This window comes from Lactuca sativa, chromosome 8 (genome assembly GCF_002870075.4).
Source record: "Lactuca sativa cultivar Salinas chromosome 8, Lsat_Salinas_v11, whole genome shotgun sequence".
NCBI lineage: Eukaryota > Viridiplantae > Streptophyta > Magnoliopsida > Asterales > Asteraceae > Lactuca > Lactuca sativa.
The window spans coordinates 144,155,873-144,177,711 of NC_056630.2; the positions used below are offsets into that span (position 1 = coordinate 144,155,873).

Below are 21,839 nucleotides of genomic sequence, written 5' to 3' on the forward strand. Positions count from 1 at the left end.
TTATTATTATTATTATTATTATTATTAATTCCCTTTTGTATAAGAAGAATAATGCTCAGATCTTTTGCCACAAACAGTTGGAAACAGATTCATGAACGAAAAATGGTGCATGAATCAAAATCAAAGGGGTAAATGTCACACCCCCAAACCAGAACGGCGGAATCGTTCGAGGGCGGATGACTTCATGTAGTATCGTAACAGTTGAATACATAGTAAAGAAAGTAAAACAGCCATCATATATATAATTTAAAAGATACATTGTTGAATGATACTTGTTTCAAAACAAATTACAATATGATGACAAAATGAGTTTTAAACTGACGTCTTAGCGTCACTTCTCCAAAAGCTGAAGTTTACCTATATTACTGAATCCCTGAGAAATACAAGTAAGTTTGAAAGAGTTGATCAACGTTTAAGCTGGTGAGTTCATAAGTATTTAATGTCAATGTTTTATAAATTTGAATGAAATTGTTTGTAGATGTTTGAATACTCCTAGAAAATCCCATATTTCCTACTAGTATAAAGGTAGTCTTCTACCAAGACCCGACTGTTTTGAATGTTTGCTTCTAGAAATCCAATGTTTTTCCATAAGTGTGTGGTAATTTAAAAGTTCCAAAACTAAATTGAAAAAGTGTTTTTCATGCCTAGAATAGTAGATTTATGTATGTATAAAATCACTAAGGCATTTGATAACCCCGTAAATCAACGTGTTTTTAATACTCCATGTGAGTTTTATAACCATGCTATTGACCCAGACTGCCTGTAACAATGTTCTTTAGGTGTTGGAATGTTATGACGGTTGTTACCCCAGACTTGCCAGTCTAACTGTAGCTAACAATTTAGGTGCGGGATTGTCAATCCCGTATAGATTTATACACAAGTATCACGCTCTCCCTACAAGAGATTATGGTATATAATATAGGACTTTAACTGCATACTTGAAAGTACGTGAAGTTGAATGTCTCACAAAACTTAGTATTAAATAGATTTACGTATGAAAAGTCCATTTGTTCTTGTATATGAAAGCATTTACTTGATATAGTATTTGTAGTATGTAAAATCTCATGAATATCTAGTAAACTTTACCTATTATAGTTTTTCCAAATGTGTGATTCGTTTGTATGATAAACCCTAGTGCAATATCGACTTTGTATGCAAGTATAACGTTTGTAATAATATTATTGAACATTCATACTCAAAATATAAATAAATTATTTGACATTTATATAACAACATGTTTTATTCCAAAAGGACAAAGTGTTTTCGTGATATGTTGTATGAGAATGTTTTCGTGTGATAGTTATAAATCACATATGATTGATTATAACAAAAAATATAGCAAAAGATTGATGTTAATCACACGAGAATAATCGTGTGTTTACTTGTATTTCCCCCCCTTGAAAGTGTATCAAAGCATTTTAAGCATTTGAAAACGTAATTATAGGGGTATGAACTCACTTGATAGAGTGAAGATGGTGAGATGAAAACCGAGCAGAACTTCGACGGGAGAAAGCGGATTTCTCGGGATTCTCGGGAATTCTCGAGAGTGTAAGACCTTCCTTCGGAACTTGGATGTGAAGACCGGGGCTTCGGGATGGCTTCGGGGGTTAAAACGCAAAGCTTCGGCACGAGAAAGAAGAGGATTGAGCCATGAAACCCGGAACCCTTTGAGCTTTATTTATAGCCCAATTTTTAGGTCCCACCACGTGGCAATAGAGTTGCCCACGTCGTGGAGTCGATATTATCCTCTTCCATGGACGATACGTCTGCTGCCAAGCCTGAGAACCCATCAGTCATGGCCCCACGTCGTGGCCAGCCTGACAACCTCAGGTTTTGTGTCTCGAACTTGTAAAATTCGTAACTTCCGCGTATAAGCTTCGTTTTCGACGTTCTATATATGCACGCGTAGGTGAGAATACGCTCTACAACTCTCGTTTAGATTTCGTCGGCTAATTTTGACTTTATTTTTAATTAATTATTTTTAACAGGTCGGGACACGAAAACTCCGTCATAAATCCATAACTTCTTCATCCGACGTCCGTTTTCGTTAGAATTTTTACCGTTGCACTACTATTGTTGAGATCTGCGATTCTCATTTAGGTTGTTTAAGCCAAGAGTCTCTCGATCTCTATTTCGAGTTTTTTAGTTGTCTACTGCTATATCCGAAATTTCGAAAAATCATAACTTCCACATACGAGCCAGATTTGGACGTTCTTTTTATGTACGTTGACGGTTTAATGATATTTACAATTTTCATTTAGATACCTAAGGCTGAAATTGTTGTATTGAAACTTCGCGTTTTATATTTAACCGTATTGATGGTTTTGCTGTGAATCTTAGGTTGGTCATAACTTCCTCATTATAACTCAGAATTTAGTGTTCTTTATATTTCTGAAATCCTTGACACAAAATCTATCATTTATGAAATTCAGTAGAGACTTTTGAACATTTTATTTTCGACGATAATTTCATTATATCAAAAGAGGTTACAATTCTTGACTCTTTAGGTCATTACATTGATTCGAAATATCGGGTTGTCACATCATCCCCCCGTTGGAGGGAATTTCGTCTCGAAATTAAATGTAAAGTAAATATTTGTGGATTAGGGAAAGAGATGCGGGTACTTTTGTTTCATCTGATCTTCGCGCTCGCAATTATATTCAGGTCCCCGCTTTCAATTCCAGCGGACCTTCACAATGGGTATGCGACTTTGTTTTGTTCTTTTAATTTCCCTATCCATGACCTCAATTGGTTCCTTTATAAAGTGGAGACTTTCGTTAATTTCGATTTCGTCTAGAGGGACGATGAGGGTCTCATCGGACAAGCATTTCTTCAAGTTCGACACATGAAAGGTAGGATGTACGTTATTAAGTTCCTGCGGTAGTCGAAGTTTGTATGCTACCGGGCCGATCCTTGCAAGGATCTCGAGTGGTACGATATACCTTGGGTTTAGTTCCCACGTTTTCCGAAACGTATTAACCCCTTCCAAGGCGAGACCTTCAATAGCACTCGGTCCCCAACCTGAAATTCTAAGGGCTTCCGTCTTTTATTTGCATAACTCTTTTGTCTGTCTCTTGAAGCCTTTAGTCGTTCCTGAACTTGTACAATCTTCTCAGTTGTTTCTCTTATAATTTTCGGGCCTGTGAGAGCGTTGTCGGGTACTTGTCCCTTGGCTAGTTGCGTGTCACCCACTTCAGCCCAACACAGTGGTGATCTGCACTTCCGGCCATAGAGGGCTTCGAATGGAGCAACTTTAATGCTGGAGTGATAGCTATTGTTGTATGAGAATTCGACTAGTGGTAAATGGGTATCCCATGCTTTACCAAAATCGATTACACAAGCTCTTAGCATATCTTCCAAGGTCTGTATGGTCCTCTCACTTTGACAGTCGGTTTGTGGATGGTAAGCAGTACTCATGTCTAGTCTCGTTCCAAGAGATTTTTGTAGCGACTGCCAGAATCGCGAGGTGAACCTACTATCTCTGTCGGAGATAATTGATATTGGTACACCATGTAGTCATACAATCTCTCGGATGTATGTTCGAGCTAGCTTCTCCATCTTGTCGGTTTCCTTTATGGGTAGGAAGTGTGCGGATTTTGTTAATCTATCGATGATTACCCAGATGGTGTCTAGCCCACCTGCTGGCTTGGGTAATTTGGTTATGAAATCCATGGTTATCCGCTCCCACTTCTACTCGGGTATTTCAGGTTGTTGTAGTAATCCTGATGGATTTTGGTACTCTACCTTGACTTTGGCGTAAGTCAGACACTTGCCCACATAGGTAACGATCCCTGCTTTCATGTTCGGCCACCAATACAGTTTCTTGAGGTCCAGATACATCTTGTCCGAACCTGGATGCACGAGTATCGAGTCTTATGAGCCTCATTCATGACCACGTCTCTGAATCCACCAAACCTCGGTGTCCAGATCCGATCCATGAAGTAACGAACTTCGTCGACCTTGACTTCAAGATTCTTATCCATTCCCCTTAAGGCTTCACCCGTCACATTCTCTGTTTTCAAGGCTTCCCTCTGAGCTTCCTTGATTTGTGTGGACAGGTGTGAATGGATCGTCATGGTTAAGGATTTCACTCGGCGGACCGAGTATTCCTTTCGACTAAGAGCATCAGCCACCACATTCGCTTTTCCTGGATGATAATGAATTTCACATTCATAGTCATTCAACAGTTTAACCCATTGTCTTTGCCTCATGTTGAGTTCCTTTTGATTGAGGATGTGTTGAAGACTCTTGTGATCGGTAAAGATTGTGCATTTCGTGCCATAGAGATAGTGTCTCCAAATCTTTAAGGCGAAAACGACTGCTCCCAGTTCGAGGTCGTGTGTAGTGTAGTTGACCTCGTGCGTCTTGAGTTATCTCGAGGCGTAGGCGATGACTTTTCCTCGTTGCATTAGAACACATCCAAGACCTTGATTAGATGCATCACAGTAGACCACGAAGTATTCAGTTCCTTCTAGCAAAGACAATATAGGTGCGCTGCATAGTACTTGCTTCAGTGTTTGGAATGCAGCGTCTTGTATTTTTTCCCAATTGAAAGTTACACCCTTCTGGGTCAAGGTGGTAAGTGGTTTAGCAATCTTTGAGAAGTTTTGTATAAACCTTTGGTAATAGCCAGGAAGGCCCAAGAATTGTCGGATTTCCGTTGGGGTTCTGGGAGCTTACCAGTTCTCGATTTCCTTGATTTTGGAAGGGTCCACGTTTATCCCGTCTTTTCTAACCACGTGACCTAGGAAATCTACTTTCCGAATCCAAAATTCGCACTTTGAGAATTTTGTGTATAGCTTCTCTTTTCTTAGAGTTTCCAAGATTTGTCGGAGGTGTTGACCATGTTCCTCTTTACTCTTCGAATAAATGATTATATCGTCTATGAACACGATCACAAATTTGTCTAGGAATGAACGACACACTCGGTTCATTAAGCCCATGAATACCGCCGGTGCATTTGTTAATCCAAATGGCATTACTACAAACTCGTAGTGACCATAACGAGTTTGAAAGGCTGTTTTGGGAACATCTCCTTCTAAGACTCGTAGCTGATGATACCCGGATCTCAAATCAATCTTCGAGAAATAACTCGCTCCTTGGAGTTGGTCGAACAAGTCGTCAATGCGTGGTAGGGGATATCGGTTCTTGATAGTGAGCTTGTTGAGTTCCCGGTAATCGATGCACATGCGGAAAGATCAATCCTTCTTCTTTACGAATAGGACTGGCGCTCCCCAAGGTGAGAAGCTCGGTCTGATGAATCCTTTGTTGAGTAGTCCGTTTAATTGGCTGGATAATTCTTGCATCTCAGCTGGTGCTAGACGATACAACGACTTAACTACTGGGGTAGCTCCGGGAATTAAATCGATCCTGAACTTGACTTGTCGTTCTGGTGGGACTCCTGGAAGATCTTCAGGGAAGACATCAGGAAAATCGCAGACTTCTGGAATGTCTTTGAGGTCTTTCGCTTCTTTGTCCTTATCTACTACATGGGCTAAGAAGGCATGGTACTCCTTACGCATGTATTTCTGGGCTTTGACGCAAGAGATGATTTGTAAATTGGTACTAGGTTTGTCGCCATAAATGACAAGAGTTTTGCCGTTTGGCAGATTTAGGCGAACGGCCCTTTCGAGACAAAGTATATCGGTATGGTGCAGGCTTAACCAATCCATACCGATGATGACATCAAAGCTCTTTATAATGATCAACATTAGATCGATTGGAAATGAATGTTCATTTAGAGTTAGTGTGCAACCTATGCACATATTGTTTGTGTTTTATGATCTACCGTTTTCCATTTCTACTATAAATATCTTATTGAGTGATTGAGGGTTCTGTTTTAGTATGTGTTTGAATTTATGACTCACGAAACTCCTCTCCGCACCACAATCAAGGAGTATGAATGCATAAGCGCTATTGAGGAGAAACGTACCCGTAACCACCGTGGGATCAACTATTGCTTCGTTCTGCCCTATTGCCAGCACCTTCCTATGCCGCCAACACGACTTGACTTAGGGCAGTCTCTCTTGTAGTGTCCAGCCTCACCACACCCATAACACGCCTGGCCCACACCGAATCCAGGGACTTGGGTGATTAGTCGTGCCAGTGCCTTACAGAAATGGGCAGTGTGTCCTTTCTTGTTGCAGTTGTTGCAGTGCATCTCCCGACAATTCCCGTTGTGATGGAAATTGCATTTGCTGCACTTCGGTAGGTTCCCAGCATATTGCTTCGCTGGTGCAGAGGTAACAGGAGCAGCATTGGGAGTAGTAGCGGCATGGATTGCCACTATTTGTTGCTTCTTGGAAGGTTCTTGTGAAAACTGACTCTTCCTCTTGTTCCAAAACTTCTTCTTGTTGTTATTGTTGGTACTGATGTTGTTGTTGTTGTTTCCTATGGTTTGCTCTGGGACAACAGTTGCGAAGCCTTGATAGATTCCATGGTCAACGAAAGCTTGTGCCAATTGTTTGGCGCTATCGTAAGTGATTGGTTTGGAAGCTAGTACACTTCCTCGAATCTGGGGTGACAATTCCCAGATGTATCTTTCGATCTTCTTGCTCTCTAGAGCAACCATCCCTGGGCAAAGGATTGCCAAATCACTAAACCTATTGGTATAGGTTTTGATGTCCGAGCCTACCATAGTAAGGCCCCAAAGTTCTTGCTCTAGCTTTTGTACTTCGCCCCTTGGGCAGTACCCTTGCATTTACATTTGATTTAGATTCTCCCAGCCCATAGAATTAGCCACTACCAGAGTTAGTGACTTGACATGGCCATTCCACCATGTCAGAGCTCTCTTGGAGAATGTACAAGCATCAAATTTTACCTTGCTCACTTCCAGACATGCACAAATCTCAAAAACCGCTTCTGTTTTCTCTATCCATTGTGATAGAGCCATTATCCCTTCGGGTCCATTAAAAGACATGGGCTTGCTGTTGGTGAAGTCCTTGAAGGTGCAATCCCCTGAACGACCCTAACATTGGCCATTCATAGAGCTATTTACTCCCACTCCGGACCCATTATTACTCATTTGTACCATTTCTGCTGTCACTACAACTGTTGCAGCAGCTATCAAGGCGGCGTTATCCGTTGATGGAGGTGGTGGTGGTGGAGATGTTGCGTTGTTGACACGGTGTACATATCTACGGGGTGGCATCGTTCTGCTAGAGAAATAGAATGAAGAACATAATTCCTTAATGATTGGAAGTTGTGTGTTAATAAATTTGCTATTTTTATCAATTTATGAATTTGACTGACCTACCCAAGGTTTAGAGCTTGACTCATAATAAAAGTTTGCATAGTGATAGATAAACTTATGAATCTGAGTGGTATTCAAAGAATTAACACACAAAGGAATTTCTTCATATATATTAAACATACGTTGAGTTACATTTGAAGTTAGGAAAATTTCGACCCTTCTAAGGGTCTTTGATACAGAAGTTAAAGAAAAGTAATACTTTTAGCTGAGTTCCTATTCTATAACAAAATTTTGGGATTTGGGCAAGTACTACTTGGGACGTAGGTTGCGCTTGGAGCTCAACTCAGTGTCTGATTGCTTTGCTTCCATAAGGCGCCTATCGAAGGCGGCTTGTTGTTCCCTTATCTCAGAGAGGGCTACAATCAGTTATGCTTGGAATGTGTCAGTACGGAGTTTGGCGTCATCCTGCAACCTGTCCAGTCGACGAATGTCGGAAGTGTGAACTTGTACTTCCACGTTGACTTCACGAATCCGATTAGCTTGAACCCCAAATTGATAGGACTGGTTGGATAGTTTGCCCACCATGAATGGGAGTGCTCGGTCGGCTGAACCTCTATCCCTAACGTTATAGAAGTCCCGACACATACCATAGGGAGGACGTAATCCTTGCTGTTGGCTCCAATGGTGAAGGTGACTTCCCCGAATGGGAGTTGGTCCCTGAAAGTTTCTCCTAACTGCGGGAGGTTGAGCGACTGGTGGGTTGATTACTTCAGGTTCCGAGTCTGTCCCAGAGTCACCCCCTTCCTCCAACTCTATAGGTTCCTCATCCTCTTCGGGGTCCTCCTCTATCCATCCTCCATTGCCCTTATTCGGGTAGTAGGGATCCCCTGGTGGATAGAATCCAACCATTGTGTCTGTACGAGAATAGAGGTATGAGAATTGTCTAGAAATTTTAAAAACATGTAAATCTAAACATGTAAGTTAAACTATTGTATTTACCAAATACTCCTATAGTACTTAAGTTTGCATGTTTGATACTAGTGTCATTTTGGTAAGTTTTGACTTGTTGCTCACTACGACCATTCCTCGACATACATTAGTCCGATCTCGGATAAATATAGTTGATCAGGCTATATTCGTCCCAAATCCGATTACATATTCTGGGGCCTAGTCGTAGTGTCCAACTTGTCTTAGTAGTTCTTGTATAGTTCTAACTATGAAATGACATGTATTTGTGCTTTTACTACCCAAATAATTTAAGTTGAATGAAACGCGGTTTAGGTGTTACAACGTTTTGTCAGAGAGCTTTAGTCCCCTATGCATTTATAGTTTGTATATCTTATGTGGTTCGATATACTTAGTTCACTATAAACAATGCTCTGATACCAATCTGTCACACCCCCAAACCAGAACGGCGGAATCGTTCGAGGGCGGATGACTTCATGTAGTATCGTAACAGTTGAATACATAGTAAAGAAAGTAAAACAACCGTCATATATATAATTTAAAAGATACATTGTTGAATGATACTTGTTTCAAAACAAATCACAATATGATGACAAAATGAGTTTTAAACTGACGTCTTAGCGTCACTTCTCCAAAAGCTGAAGTTTACCTGTATTGCAGAATTCCTGAGAAATACAAGTAAGTTTGAAAGAGTTGATCAGCGTTTAAGCTGGTGAGTTCATAAGTATTTAATGTCAATGTTTTATGAATTTGAATGAAATTGTTTGTAGATGTTTGAATACTCCTAGAAAATCCAATATTTCCTACTAGTATAAAGGTAGTATTCTACCAAGACCCGACTGTTTTGAATATTTGCTTCTAGAAATCCAATGTTTTTCCATAAGTGTGTAGTAATTTAAAAGTTCCAAAACTGAATTGCAAAAGTGTTTTTCATGCCTAGAATAGTAGATTTATGTATGTATAAAATCACTAAGGCATTTGATAACCCCGTAAATCAATGTGTTTTTAATACTCCATGTGAGTTTTATAACCATGCTATTGACCCAGACTGCCTGTAACAACGTTCTTTAGGCGTTGGAATGTTATGACGGTTGTTACCCCAGACTTGCCAGTCTAACTGTAGCTAACAGTTTAGGTGCGAGATTGTCAATCTCGTATAGATTTATACACAAGTATCACGCTCTCCCTACAAGATATTATGGTATATAATATAGGACTTTAACTGCATACTTGAAAGTATGTGAAGTTGAATGTCTCACAAAACTTAGTATTAAATAGATTTACGTATGAAAAGTCCATTTGTTCTTGTATATGAAAGCATTTACTTGATATAGTATTTGTAGTATGTAAAATCTCATGAATATCTAGTAAACTTTACCTATTATAGTTTTTCCAAATGTGTGACTCATTTGTATGATAAACCCTAGTGTAATATCGACTTTGTATGCAAGTATAACGTTTGTAATAATATTATTGAACTTTCATACTCAAAATATAAATAAAGTGTTTGATATTTATATAACAACATGTTTTATTCCAAAAGGACAAAGTGTTTTCATGATATATTGTATGAGAACGTTTTCGTATGATAGTTATAAACCACATATGATTGATTATAACAAAAATATAGCAAACGATTGATGTTAATCACACGAGAATAATCGTGTGTTTACTTGTATTCCCCCCCCCCCCTGAAAGTGTATAAAAGCATTTACAACGCATTTGAAAACGTAATTATAGGGGTATGAACTCACTTGATAGAGTGAAGATGGTGAGATGAAAACCGAGCAGAACTTCGACGGGAGAAAGCGGATTTCTCGGGATTCTCAGGAATTCTCAAGAGTGTAAGACCTTCCTTCAGAACTTGGATGTGAAGACCGGGGCTTCGGGATGGTTTCGGGGGTTAAAACGCAGAGCTTCGGCACGAGAAAGAAGAGAATTGAGCCATGAAACCCGGAACCCTTTGAGCTCTATTTATTGCCCAAATTTTGGGTCCCACGTCGTGGCAATAGAGCTGCTCATGTCGTGGAGTCGATCTTATCCTCTTCAATGGACGAGACGTCTGCTGCCATGTAACATCCCCCTCTGGCACGTATCACAATATTGTCCGCTTTGGGCCACTCGGCACGAGGACTTCCCAGGGAGTCACTCATCCTGGTACTACTCCCGCCCAAGCACGCTTAACTGTAGAGTTCTTATGGGATCTGCTGCCCTCACGGCTTTAAAACGCGTTGTGATAGGGAAGGTATCGACACCCCTTATTAGGAATGCTTAGTTCTCCTTCCCAGCCGATGTGGGATCAGATCTAACCCACTTTCACCCCCCATTATAGGGTTCGACGTCCTCGTCAAACACATCGACCCATGCCCTAGCTCTGATACCAACTTGTAACACCGTGAATTTCAAAATAATTTTTCGCAAATTATAAAAACATTTCTCATTTTATTTTTCATAAAAACATTAAGTTTAAATCCCAATTCACATCATACAAAATCCCAAGATCATATATATATATATATCAAAAATCCCATGCGTGTGTACAGATCAAGCCGGCGCCTCCCCACGGTCATCGCTAGTACCTGAAACAACAACACTAACACTGTAAGCACAAAGCTTAGTGAGTTCCCCAAAATACCACATAAACATATATTAGCCACTCGAGGCTATAACTCTATGGGTCCGTGCACCCAAGCTCTGTGAACCCTCAGGTTCTAACTCTGGGAACCTTCCGGTTCCAACTCTATAAACATGCACAACATAAATCACATAGACATCATGCAGTACAACACATAGCATACACATAACATACACATACTCTGACACATAACTCTGATTACCTACTGAAGGTAAAGTATAGTGAAAAGACTCACCTCGTGTATCTCGATAACTCGCGAATCCTGGAAGTCACTCGTGCTCGATCCTTCGAGCTATAATCCTCCTATAACATCATATATCTCTTAATTAACACTTTTACCACTAAGGTTGACTACCCCTATCAAGTCAACTCTGGTCAACGGTCAACGGTCAACTTTGACCGGACTCGGCGAGTGCACTAGTGCGACTCGGCGAGTCTATACATATTCACCAACTCTCTAGGATTCTCTTTTGACACGTCGAGTACTCCCCTGAATCGACAGTTTCCACCTAGCATGAATCGCGGGGCTACCACGACTCGACTCGCCGAGTCTCAAGAACAACTCGGCGAGTCCCAGCTCGACTCAGTCCAACTGTCAACCCTCACTAACTCTCCCTGACTCACTGAGTCGACCCTTAACTTGGCAGGACCACTCAGCGAGTGGTCCTGCCAAGTTAAGGGTCGACTCAGTGAGTCAGGGAGAGTTAGTGAGGGTTGACAGTTGGACTGAGTCGAGCTGGGACTCGCCGAGTTGTTCTTGAGACTCGGCGAGTCGAGTCGTGGTAGCCCCGCGATTCATGCTAGGTGGAAACTGTCGATTCAGGGGAGTACTCGACGTGTCAAAAGATAATCCTAGAGAGTTGGTGAATATGTATAGACTCGCCGAGTCGCACTAGTGCACTCGCCGAGTCCGGTCAAAGTTGACCGTTGACCGTTGACCAGAGTTGACTTGATAGGGGTAGTCAACCTTAGTGGTAAAAGTGTTAATTAAGAGATATATGATGTTATAGGAGGATTATAGCTCGGAGGATCGAGCACGAGTGACTTCCAGGATTCGCGAGTTATCGAGATACACGAGGTGAGTCTTTTCACTATACTTTACCTTCAGTAGGTAATCAGAGTTATGTGTCAGAGTATGTGTATGTTATGTGTATGCTATGTGTTGTACTGCATGATGTCTATGTGATTTATGTTGTGCATGTTTATAGAGTTGGAACCGGAAGGTTCCCAGAGTTAGAACCTGAGGGTTCATAGAGCTTGGGTGCACGGACCCATAGAGTTATAGCCTCGAGTGGCTAATATATGTTTATGTGGTATTTTGGGGAACTCACTAAGCTTTGTGCTTACAGTGTTAGTGTTGTTGTTTTAGGTACTAGCGGTGACCGTGGGGAGGCGCCGGCTTGATCTGTACACATGCATGGGATTTTTGATATATATATGATCTTGGGATTTTGTATGATGTGAATTGGGATTTAAACTTAATGTTTTATGAAAAATAAAATGAGAAATGTTTTTATAATTTGCAAAAAATTATTTTGAAATTCACGGTGTTACATGCCAAGCCTGAGAACCCATCAGTCATGGCCCCACGTCGTGGCCAGCCTGACAACCTCAGGTTTTGTGTCTCGAACTTGTAAAATCCATAACTTCCGCGTATGAGCTTCGTCTTCGACATTCTATATATGCACGCGTAGGTGAGAATACGCTCCACAACTCTCGTTTAGATTTCGTCGGCTAACTTTGATTTATTTTTAATTAATTATTTTTAACAAGCCGGGACACGAAAACTCCGTCATAAATCCATAACTTCTTCATCCGACGTCCGTTTTCGTTAGACTGTTTACCGTTGCACTACTATTGTTGAGATCTTCGATTCTCATTTAGGTTGTTTAAGCCAAAAGTCTCTCGATCTCTATTTCGAGTTTTTTAGCTGTCTACTGCTATATCCGAAACTTCGAAAAATCATAACTTCCTCATACGAATCCAGATTTGAACGTTCTTTTTATGTACGTTTATGGTTTAATGATATTTACAATTTTCATTTAGATACCTAAGGCTAAAAATTTTTGTATTGAAACTTCGCGTTTTACATTTAACCGTATTGACGGATTTGCTGTGAATCTTAGGTTGGTCATAACTTCCTCGTTATAACTCGGATTTTAGTGTTCTTTATATTTTTGAAATCCTTGACACAAAATCTATCATTTATGAAATTCAATAGAGACTTTTGAACATTTTATCTTTGATGATAATTTCATTATATCAAAAGAGGTTACAATTCTTTACTTTTTGGGTCATTACATTGATTCGAAATATCGGGTTGTCACAGTAAAGATGAGTATAGGAAGAATAAGTGAAAACCATAGAGATCATCATTACTCTTTTGTGTAGGGTATATGATATCAAACTCCGATGTATTCAAAACCTATTTCAAATACGTAAGTGACATTTGGTCCATTAAAATTAAAAAGAGCACATGGAATCCTGTATATATTTTTACTTTTAAGTGTGGGTTCATTAATTGATTTACAATTCTTTCTGTAGTATCATGTTGATGAGCTTTTGAAGAATTCTAAAACTGAAATTCGGATATAGTGCTGAAGTTAGTTTCTTGAGTGTAATGCGGTCACTTTTAAACTTCAAAATTGACCGGATTCTTGATGAGATGGTAAGAAATTGCTAATACCATTATTCCTAATAACATGACAAAATGACCTTGTGAACGTGAGAATTATGTGTGCAGGCAGATAGAGGGTTGGCTTGAAAGGGAAAGAGGCCAAAGAAACTAAATATAGTTATTATGTTTTATTTGTAGAAAGTAATTTAGGCTCTATAGATAAGAAATATCTTATTATTTCAACCTTTTTTAATTGTTTTCAGGTTACTGGTAAAGTGTACTTCTCAAAACATCTTTATTGTAAGAGAACCCATATATATGTGAGTTGGGAAGGCACAAGAAAGAATGGAAAGATGGTAATATGTAATACTCAAATAATGGAATCGGTATTTTAAAAAGTTAGTTTTTTCATGTAGGAGCGAGAGGGGAATAACAACAAGAAGTGGAAGAAATGAGGTAAAGTAGTTCAATATTGTTTCAATGGAATATCAATCTGATAGAGTGATGAAAAAATGTGTTCAAACATATGAGCATTGAGGAATGTTAATTCAAATATGGAACTCGACTCCAAGAGATGTCACTAGCCTCTATCAGAGGTAAATCTGTGGTCGATGGAACTGTTTTGCTCATTTTTCATCTTTTGAGGTTTAGAAAAGAGATTCTTTATACTCATTGTTTACTGAATTATTTATTTGTAATAGTGATATTAAATAGCACCAATTAAAACCATGGTAAGGATTGAACTTTTTCACATTGATTAGAAGGAGTAGGAAGACAAGTTAATTGCAACCTATGTAGGGGAACTAAATTTCAAATGGAAGATGGAGTAGTTCATGTTTATGCAAATAAAGATTGTGAGATGCCCTGATTCTTGATGGTGTTGGTGTTGCTATTGTTGTTGTTTTTAGCCCCTACTCTTTAGTTTTTCAGTGTAATTCTATCTTTTCATGAAAAAAGAAGCTTTTTCTTGTTGCTGATGCAACGACTTTTTCTCTTTTGACTTAATGGTGGTTTTTTTTTTTTTTTTTTTTTTTTTTTTTTTTTTTTTGTAGGTGGTGAACTTCTACAATAGCTGAATGTATGCACAAAAGTTGGATGGTGAATGGTCAGTTGAGAAGATGCTTTGAGTAATTAACAAATATTGCAGATTTTAGCGAGGAGATGGGACAGAAGGTGGTATAGATGTTTGCTTTCTTTTTTAAGCATAGGATAAGTATTTATCCACTTATTAGCTATGAAATGTTGTGCTATGGAGAGGAGGGAGATAATAAATCAATAAAATATTAAACCAACATAAGTTGGGAAGATTAAAGCTTCCACCTTTACAGCTTCCTGGAAGTCTTTATGGCATAGAAATGATTGGTTTTTCCTAGCATTTCTTCTTGGATTATCTTAAATCTTAAAGTGAAGGGTATTATTGTCCTTTACTAACCAAATGTCATATATACGCTTTATTAGCTACAAACAGAGTGTTTTGTGGACATTTAACTAGATGATATTTTATAATGTTGATTGACAGGGGAATCCGTCAAAGGTTAGGCATCAGATGATCAAAGAGTACCCGGAATCAAAGCCTTTTAACATTCAGTCCCAAGATATTAGTTTGCGATTCAGGAACTGATAGACAACATTTGAGTATGTTTAGTTTGTGTTTTTGTGGTTGTACATTGTCCATCATTGTTTGTACTATTCAGATTCTAGAATGTTATCTATGAAAGAGGCAAAACGGTCTCCTGCTCGACTTAAATCACATTTGTACAAGAAATCTATTTGAAGCTATTGATATTTGTCATATTCGCAGCTAATATATAAATTTGACATTCAGTCCCAAGATATTAGTTTGCGATTCAGGAACTGATAGACAACATTTGAGTATGTTTAGTTTGTGTTTTTGTGGTTGTACATTGTCCATCATTGTTTGTACTATTCAGATTCTAGAATGTTATCTATGAAAGAGGCAAAACGGTCTCCTGCTCGACTTAAATCACATTTGTACAAGAAATCTATTTGAAGCTATTGATATTTGTCATATTCGCAGCTAATATATAAATTTGAATTCAATTGAGACCATAATTTATGGATATATTTTATTCAACTTTAATGTAGCCAACATTATCATAATTTAACGAATTAATTTTAATGTAGGCAATGTTATTTAATTTATGGATACATTACTAGTACTTAAAAACACTAGTTAGTGTGGTCGGTCAAAGATGAGGCATGCATGAAAAGTTCTCTATTTTGTCAAGTTATATATATATATATATATATATATATATATATATATATATATATATATATATATATATATATATATATATATATATAGAGAGAGAGAGAGAGAGAGAGAGAGAGAGAATGTTAATCGAGTAAAATGAAATATATGTTCATAACTTTACCAACAAGTCAATAAGACTTTCATTTATTTTCAATTAAAAAAGATGATTTTTTTACCGATTGGTCAAATTTAGTGTAAATAGGCCGGTCACATTTTGCGTAGATATTTATATAAATATGATTGGTGTATTCGAGATGGACTTAGAGTTTTGGTCCCAAATCACTCTATTCCCAAATTTTTATGGAACAACAATTGACATGCATCCAATTTTTGGTCAAAATTTATCTTTATTTGCATTGAAAGTGGTCAAATTTTATCTTTATTTGCATTGAAAGATAAAATACTAATAAAATCATGAAACCAAAATATTAAAGATTTTATTATTTTTTTTTCTTTCGAAAAGAAACATGAATATGAATATGAAATGTTTCAAGGTGATTGTTCAAAACAAACAAATCACAAGGAAACATATTATTAAGAAACGGCTAAATTGTGTGGATAGTAGAATGCATCATGATACAAGTTTCCAAAACGTAATGCTAAGGCTACAGTTACAGATACTATTAATACTATTAATGAAATTATAGGCTAAATAATAAAAAGATAGTACATTCAATATCAATGTAATGTATGGTCTTTTTCTTTTTGTATTCCTTTTACAGTGATTGAAGGAAGAAAAAAAAGATGTTGGAGGAAAGTTTGCTCCGAAAAAAGGGCCAACTAAATGCAGGACAACCCTCAAAGCTTCAGAGTTTGGTTTTGCATTGCATTTGCATCATAATGTTTCATGTTGATTTTTTTGGTTTTGTTGTAGATATGGACTAACAATGGCTTTTTGATGTTATTTTTAGCTTGATGAGGAATTATATGGAGTTTGTTCAATTTTCAAAGTTACCGTATGATTTGATTTATTTTTTCTATACAGTTGATTGTGTTATCTTTCAAATAAGAAGTATTTGTTTTATCAAAATTTCAATTTATAGTTCATTTTTTATTTTATTTCTTTTTTTTTATAATATATATATATATATATATATATATATATATATATATATATATATATATATATATATATGTTTATGGACAATTTTATGTCTGAAAATGTATATATTGTTGTTGCTAATTTGACAAAATTTGTATAATAAGAGTATAGATATACATATATACATAAGTATAAGATGTTACAAATTATAAATTGCGATAAAAATAAGATAAATTAAAAATTGTCTTTTTAAAGTTTATATTTTTTAAAAAATTCCAATCATAATTATTCAAAAAAGATTAGCCGAGTATGTATGTCATTTCTTTGATTACCTAAAACATTAAAATAGTTTTATTTTAAACGGAAAACAACAATATAATTTTTAGTTTTAATCAATGAAATATTTTTAGTTTTGAACCGAAAAAGAAAAATATTTTTACTATCTATTTTTAATTTAAAAAAAATATTCAACGTTCACCAAAAGTTACTACTAATCACAATCCAAAAATGTTTTGTTACTTTTACGGTTTAATGACTATGAGGGATATTATTCTGCTAAAGAAACCAAACGTCTTCATTCTTCAATATAACTTTTTACTTATATAGCGTAGCCTCTGGGATGAGTTGCGGATGGGCTGGGGATAAGTCTAATTTTTTAAAAGGGACCGGATTTCCCGATCCCATCAAATATGATGACTGAATTGGGTAGACTAACAATGAGAATCATGGGATACCTATCCCCGAGTGACACCAAAAGGAAACTATCCATCGTCCATTGTATTGCGTTTGGTGATACTTGCATGTGTCGTCTTTTTAATTTGGCATGTTTCATAAAGCAAACTAATTGTTAAATTGAAACAAATCATTGGCTGCCAAAAAGAAAATAATTGCTAGAATGATTCTTATTGATAATTTTGTAGATGTAGTAAATTATTTGAACCTCTAAAAACTAAGTTCTGAAATAAATTATTCGCACCCGTCGCTTAGCGCGGGTAAACGGCTAGTATATATATATATATATATATATATATATATATATATATATATATATATATATATATATATATATATATATATATATATATATATATATATATATATATATATATATCATCTCAGGTAAGAGGTTAATGAGATATCACAAGAAAAAGGAATATCACCTGAGCAACAGAGGGGTATTTTGCTAACAATGCATAGTTCTCAATTGCCCATGGGTTTGGACCATTTAGATTGTTTTTGTACTTAAAAAAAATTTGATTTTTTAGGATTTGTAGTCCAAGCTGCAACATCTTAGCAAAGTTTTATACTGAAAGTTACTCGGCTAAAATTAACCTTCGTAACAAAGGCACATATCGTTATTTCATTTTACATTCTTAAACAACTTTTAAAACAACTATTTATTAAAAACAAATCATACATTGGTTAAAAGTTGTAGCATGTCGTATTATGGTCTGATCACAAAACAACTCTCACCGCCATAATTGGGTTAATAAGAAAAAAAAAATGTTATTTTAAACTATAAAATCATTATTTTCATTTATTCTCTAAAAACCAAACTGTCGCTGCATCCTCTTTTTTATCTGGTTCGTATCAAATTACACAATGAATAGAAATGGATATTGATGGTATCATAATATCGTGGATCTGAATTTTTTTTCTTACCTAAAAATATTACTCGTTCGTGTCTTACAGATCACACAACAAATGCAATTGATGAGCTAATATTATAATCATGATCAGAAGAAGGATTTCAAATGGGAAGACTTTCACATGCTGTAATCATATTCGTCGAACAACTGACCATAATACTAATAAATTACAAGTCAACTCTGGGAGACATCCTATCATCTTCTTCGCATGTGCTTATGATTTATTGATTTTGATACTTCCCTAATAAAAAAATGCTTCCTTTGTGTGTTTGAACTTAGTTTTTTCCAACCTTGAACTATCAAGAGTTCTATTGATACTTCCTCTTCTCTGATTTGCAGTTACTCTTTGAAAGAAGAACCAGGTTTAATGATAGAGAGAAATTTGGAACAACCCTCCATTCTTTCAGGTTTGATCTTCAACATATACGTTTCCCCATAAAGTCTAAGCCTTTTTTTTGTTGTTCTATATAAAACCATCTTTTCATGCACTTTTCTTCTTTGAATATCTTTATTTAATCTGAAATTTAGCCAATTGTTCTATGGGACTCCAAGTTCTAAGTGTTTGGACCCTGTTATTGTTTCTTCCTTTGAGTAATGCAGCTTCTTATGATGACTTTGCATTCCCTATTGACCATTCACTGGTTCATAACTACACTCGATTAACCGAAATCAAGAAGCATTGCAACCCCTTTATATCATCAGCTTCTGAGTTAGAATCTGATGATAATTGGGCTTCTAGGCTTAAAAATGAGCTTTCTTTCTTCAATGGAGATTGGGAACAGGACTCCTATGGAGCACCCTTGATGCCCTTTGATGACAGTGACATGTCACATGCCACATCATCATTCATCTCCCCATGGAAACTTGTTAGCTTCGAGGTTAAAAATGTTAGTTCTACTTCATCCCACCACCCGAAAAACACAATTAGCATCAGTGGGGTTTTATCAATTGGCATAACAAGAAATAGCACAGTGATTTCTGAACCCTTTTTGAAGTTTCATAAAAAGCCTGGTATGTCTGCTCTTCGAGTTGATTTTGAAGGTTTTTATCTTGAAACAGAGGGTGGAAATTTAGTCTGTTTGTTGGGTAATTCAACTTTCCCATTCAAGAAAGTTCCAACCCGATACGAATCCGATGATATGACATCATATTACAATCTTAGAAACCCCTACAATGAAGATCATGTCATCCTCCCTCATGACAAAATCTTTCTTGTTCTTAAGTACCCGAAAACTTCACCTTTTTCAATCAAGCAAATCCATGGAGAAATGAAAAGTTTGAACAAAAAGGATGATTTTGAGTACTTTGACAACGTTCACGTAGCTTCCCACTTGGGTATCGATCCTACTAATTCTGAAGATCTCATTTCAGAAACTGAATCTTTTAACCAAAATCCACTACAAGATGCAATGGTAGAAGATGGTGTCAACAAGTTTAACAACTCTGAATTTTGTAAAATTCTCAAGTCTTTTGAACATAAAGCATATAGAGTCATGCCAAATTTAAAACTTGGAGGCCAAAACGGGTTCCAAGACAAAGTTGGTCCATTTCTTTTAGGGAATGAGATTCAACTTGTTGATAGAAACAATGAGAATTTAAGGATTCTCATGCAAAACATCATATGCAAAGAAGAAAAGGTTTCTGGAGTTTTAAGAATGTATCCTGCTAGTATGGACCCACATGTGGCTGCAAGAAGAACGGGTTTATCTTCGTTGACTTTGTGGGTCAAAGGAACATGGAATCCCTCAACTGGGTTGCTCTCGATGACCGGATGTTTGGGTCCCACGCTTGTGAAATGTGAGACAAGGGTTTTGTTATACTTCCCAAAATCTTTCTCTATTAAACAAAGAAATGTTGTTTTTGGAAGTATAAATGGTTTGAAAAGTCAAACCGGTTTTTACCACCCTGTTTTTTTTGGACTTGAAATGCTTTCTCCTGGTTTATATGAAGATGGTTGGTATAGTAACGCGTATCTTTTGTATAATTACTCAAAAAGTGATTTAGCCATTGAATTTCAAGAAAGAATTCAAGAACCTTGGTTGTTGACTTATATAAGGAAATCACTTTTTCGGTATCCGACACTTGAGGAAGAAAAAGATGGGATTTTTCACCTCTTAAATGATCTAAGGATTGATACTTTTTCAAGCTCCGAGACTTTTGTGAGAGTAGAGGTTTTGTCATTTGGTGGATCATTTAGAACAAATGAGAGCCATTTCTATGAAGCTTCCAAGAATGAGGTGTTTAACATATCGATGAATCTTTATATAGTAGAAAACCCAAGAAAAGTTAAGGAAGAATCCTACCAACATGTCTCAAAGTTATATTTGGAGGGTTTATATGATCAAAGTGTTGGGAAAATGTATTTGATTGGGTGTAGGAAAGTGTCGTACGATCATGTGGATCTTGAAAGAGGATTAGATTGTTTGATTGAAGTTGGAATTGAATACTCATGTGTTAACACAAGATGGTTGATTAATCCAACTGCAAAGATCACCATTAGAAGCCAAAGAAACGAAGAGGACATTTACCATTTCAAGACAATACGCTTGCAAACCTTCATGATTCATGACAAAAATCATGAAAAAAATGTGATCTTTCGTAAACTCTTTGAAGGGTATTTGCGGGTTTTTCTTGTTTTGGTGCTCATTGCACACATGTTGAACCAAATGAGGAAAAGGAGGAAGTCCATTGAGCCTTTTGCTTATATATCTCTTGCTATGCTTGGGTTATGGATCATTGGATATGGTATCAACTTGATAAATGGCAAAGAGATCATGTTCATTTCATCAGAAACTCAATATTACAAGAATCAACCTTATGATCATCGAAGCTACAAAAGATATTTAAGCATTCTTGATTATCTTGCAAGGTTTCTTGTTCTAGTTTCTATGTTCCTCATGGCTAAGATCTCTCATATTATATTGAAAGCTCGAAAAGCACTTAAGAGTCAAGGCGAGTCAACTCCAAGTGAGAAGAAGATCCTTATGATGACCTTAGGTTTCTACATGTGTTATCTTCTCCTTATAATGCTTGAGCATGGGATTTGGATATATCTTAATCCATTACAAGGTGAATCAACAAAAGATTATTATATGAAATTAATGATGGATTTGTTAAGGTATCATGTTTATATGCTTCAAGATTACTTTATGGTTCCTCAAATAATTGCTCTTTATGTATGGAAGAATCACCCACATGATCAACGATCTTTCATTAATGGTCTATGGATACCATCTTTAGTTTTGCTCATTTATGAATTTTTTAGAGATCCGGTTGATTATCCTATTATTGCGCATGATATTGTCTTGTGAATTTGGGTTCCTTAATGTTGTTTTACTCATATGTGTTGTATTGTTTTTGTTTAATAAAACCTTGTAAGGATTCATTTTCATCTCTTTAAAATTCCAAGATTCTTGCTCTAGCATTTACGAAAATGCAACACACACACACACACACACAC

At 36.8% G+C, this 21,839-nt stretch overlaps 1 protein-coding gene across 1 annotated transcript; it reads left to right on the top strand.

Moving 5' to 3' along the window:
* Positions 1-18,918: 18,918 nt before the first annotated feature.
* On the top strand, positions 18,919-21,690 carry LOC111882791 (uncharacterized). Its single transcript, XM_023879160.1, has one exon. It carries the CDS (start codon positions 18,919-18,921, stop codon positions 21,688-21,690), a length of 2,772 nt encoding a protein of 923 aa, XP_023734928.1.
* Positions 21,691-21,839: the final 149 nt, after the last annotated feature.

Excerpts from the sequence above, each read along its gene's own strand:
- LOC111882791 (XM_023879160.1), top strand. The coding sequence starts at position 18,919 with ATGGGACTCCAAGTTCTAAGTGTTTGGACCCTGTTATTGTTTCTTCCT.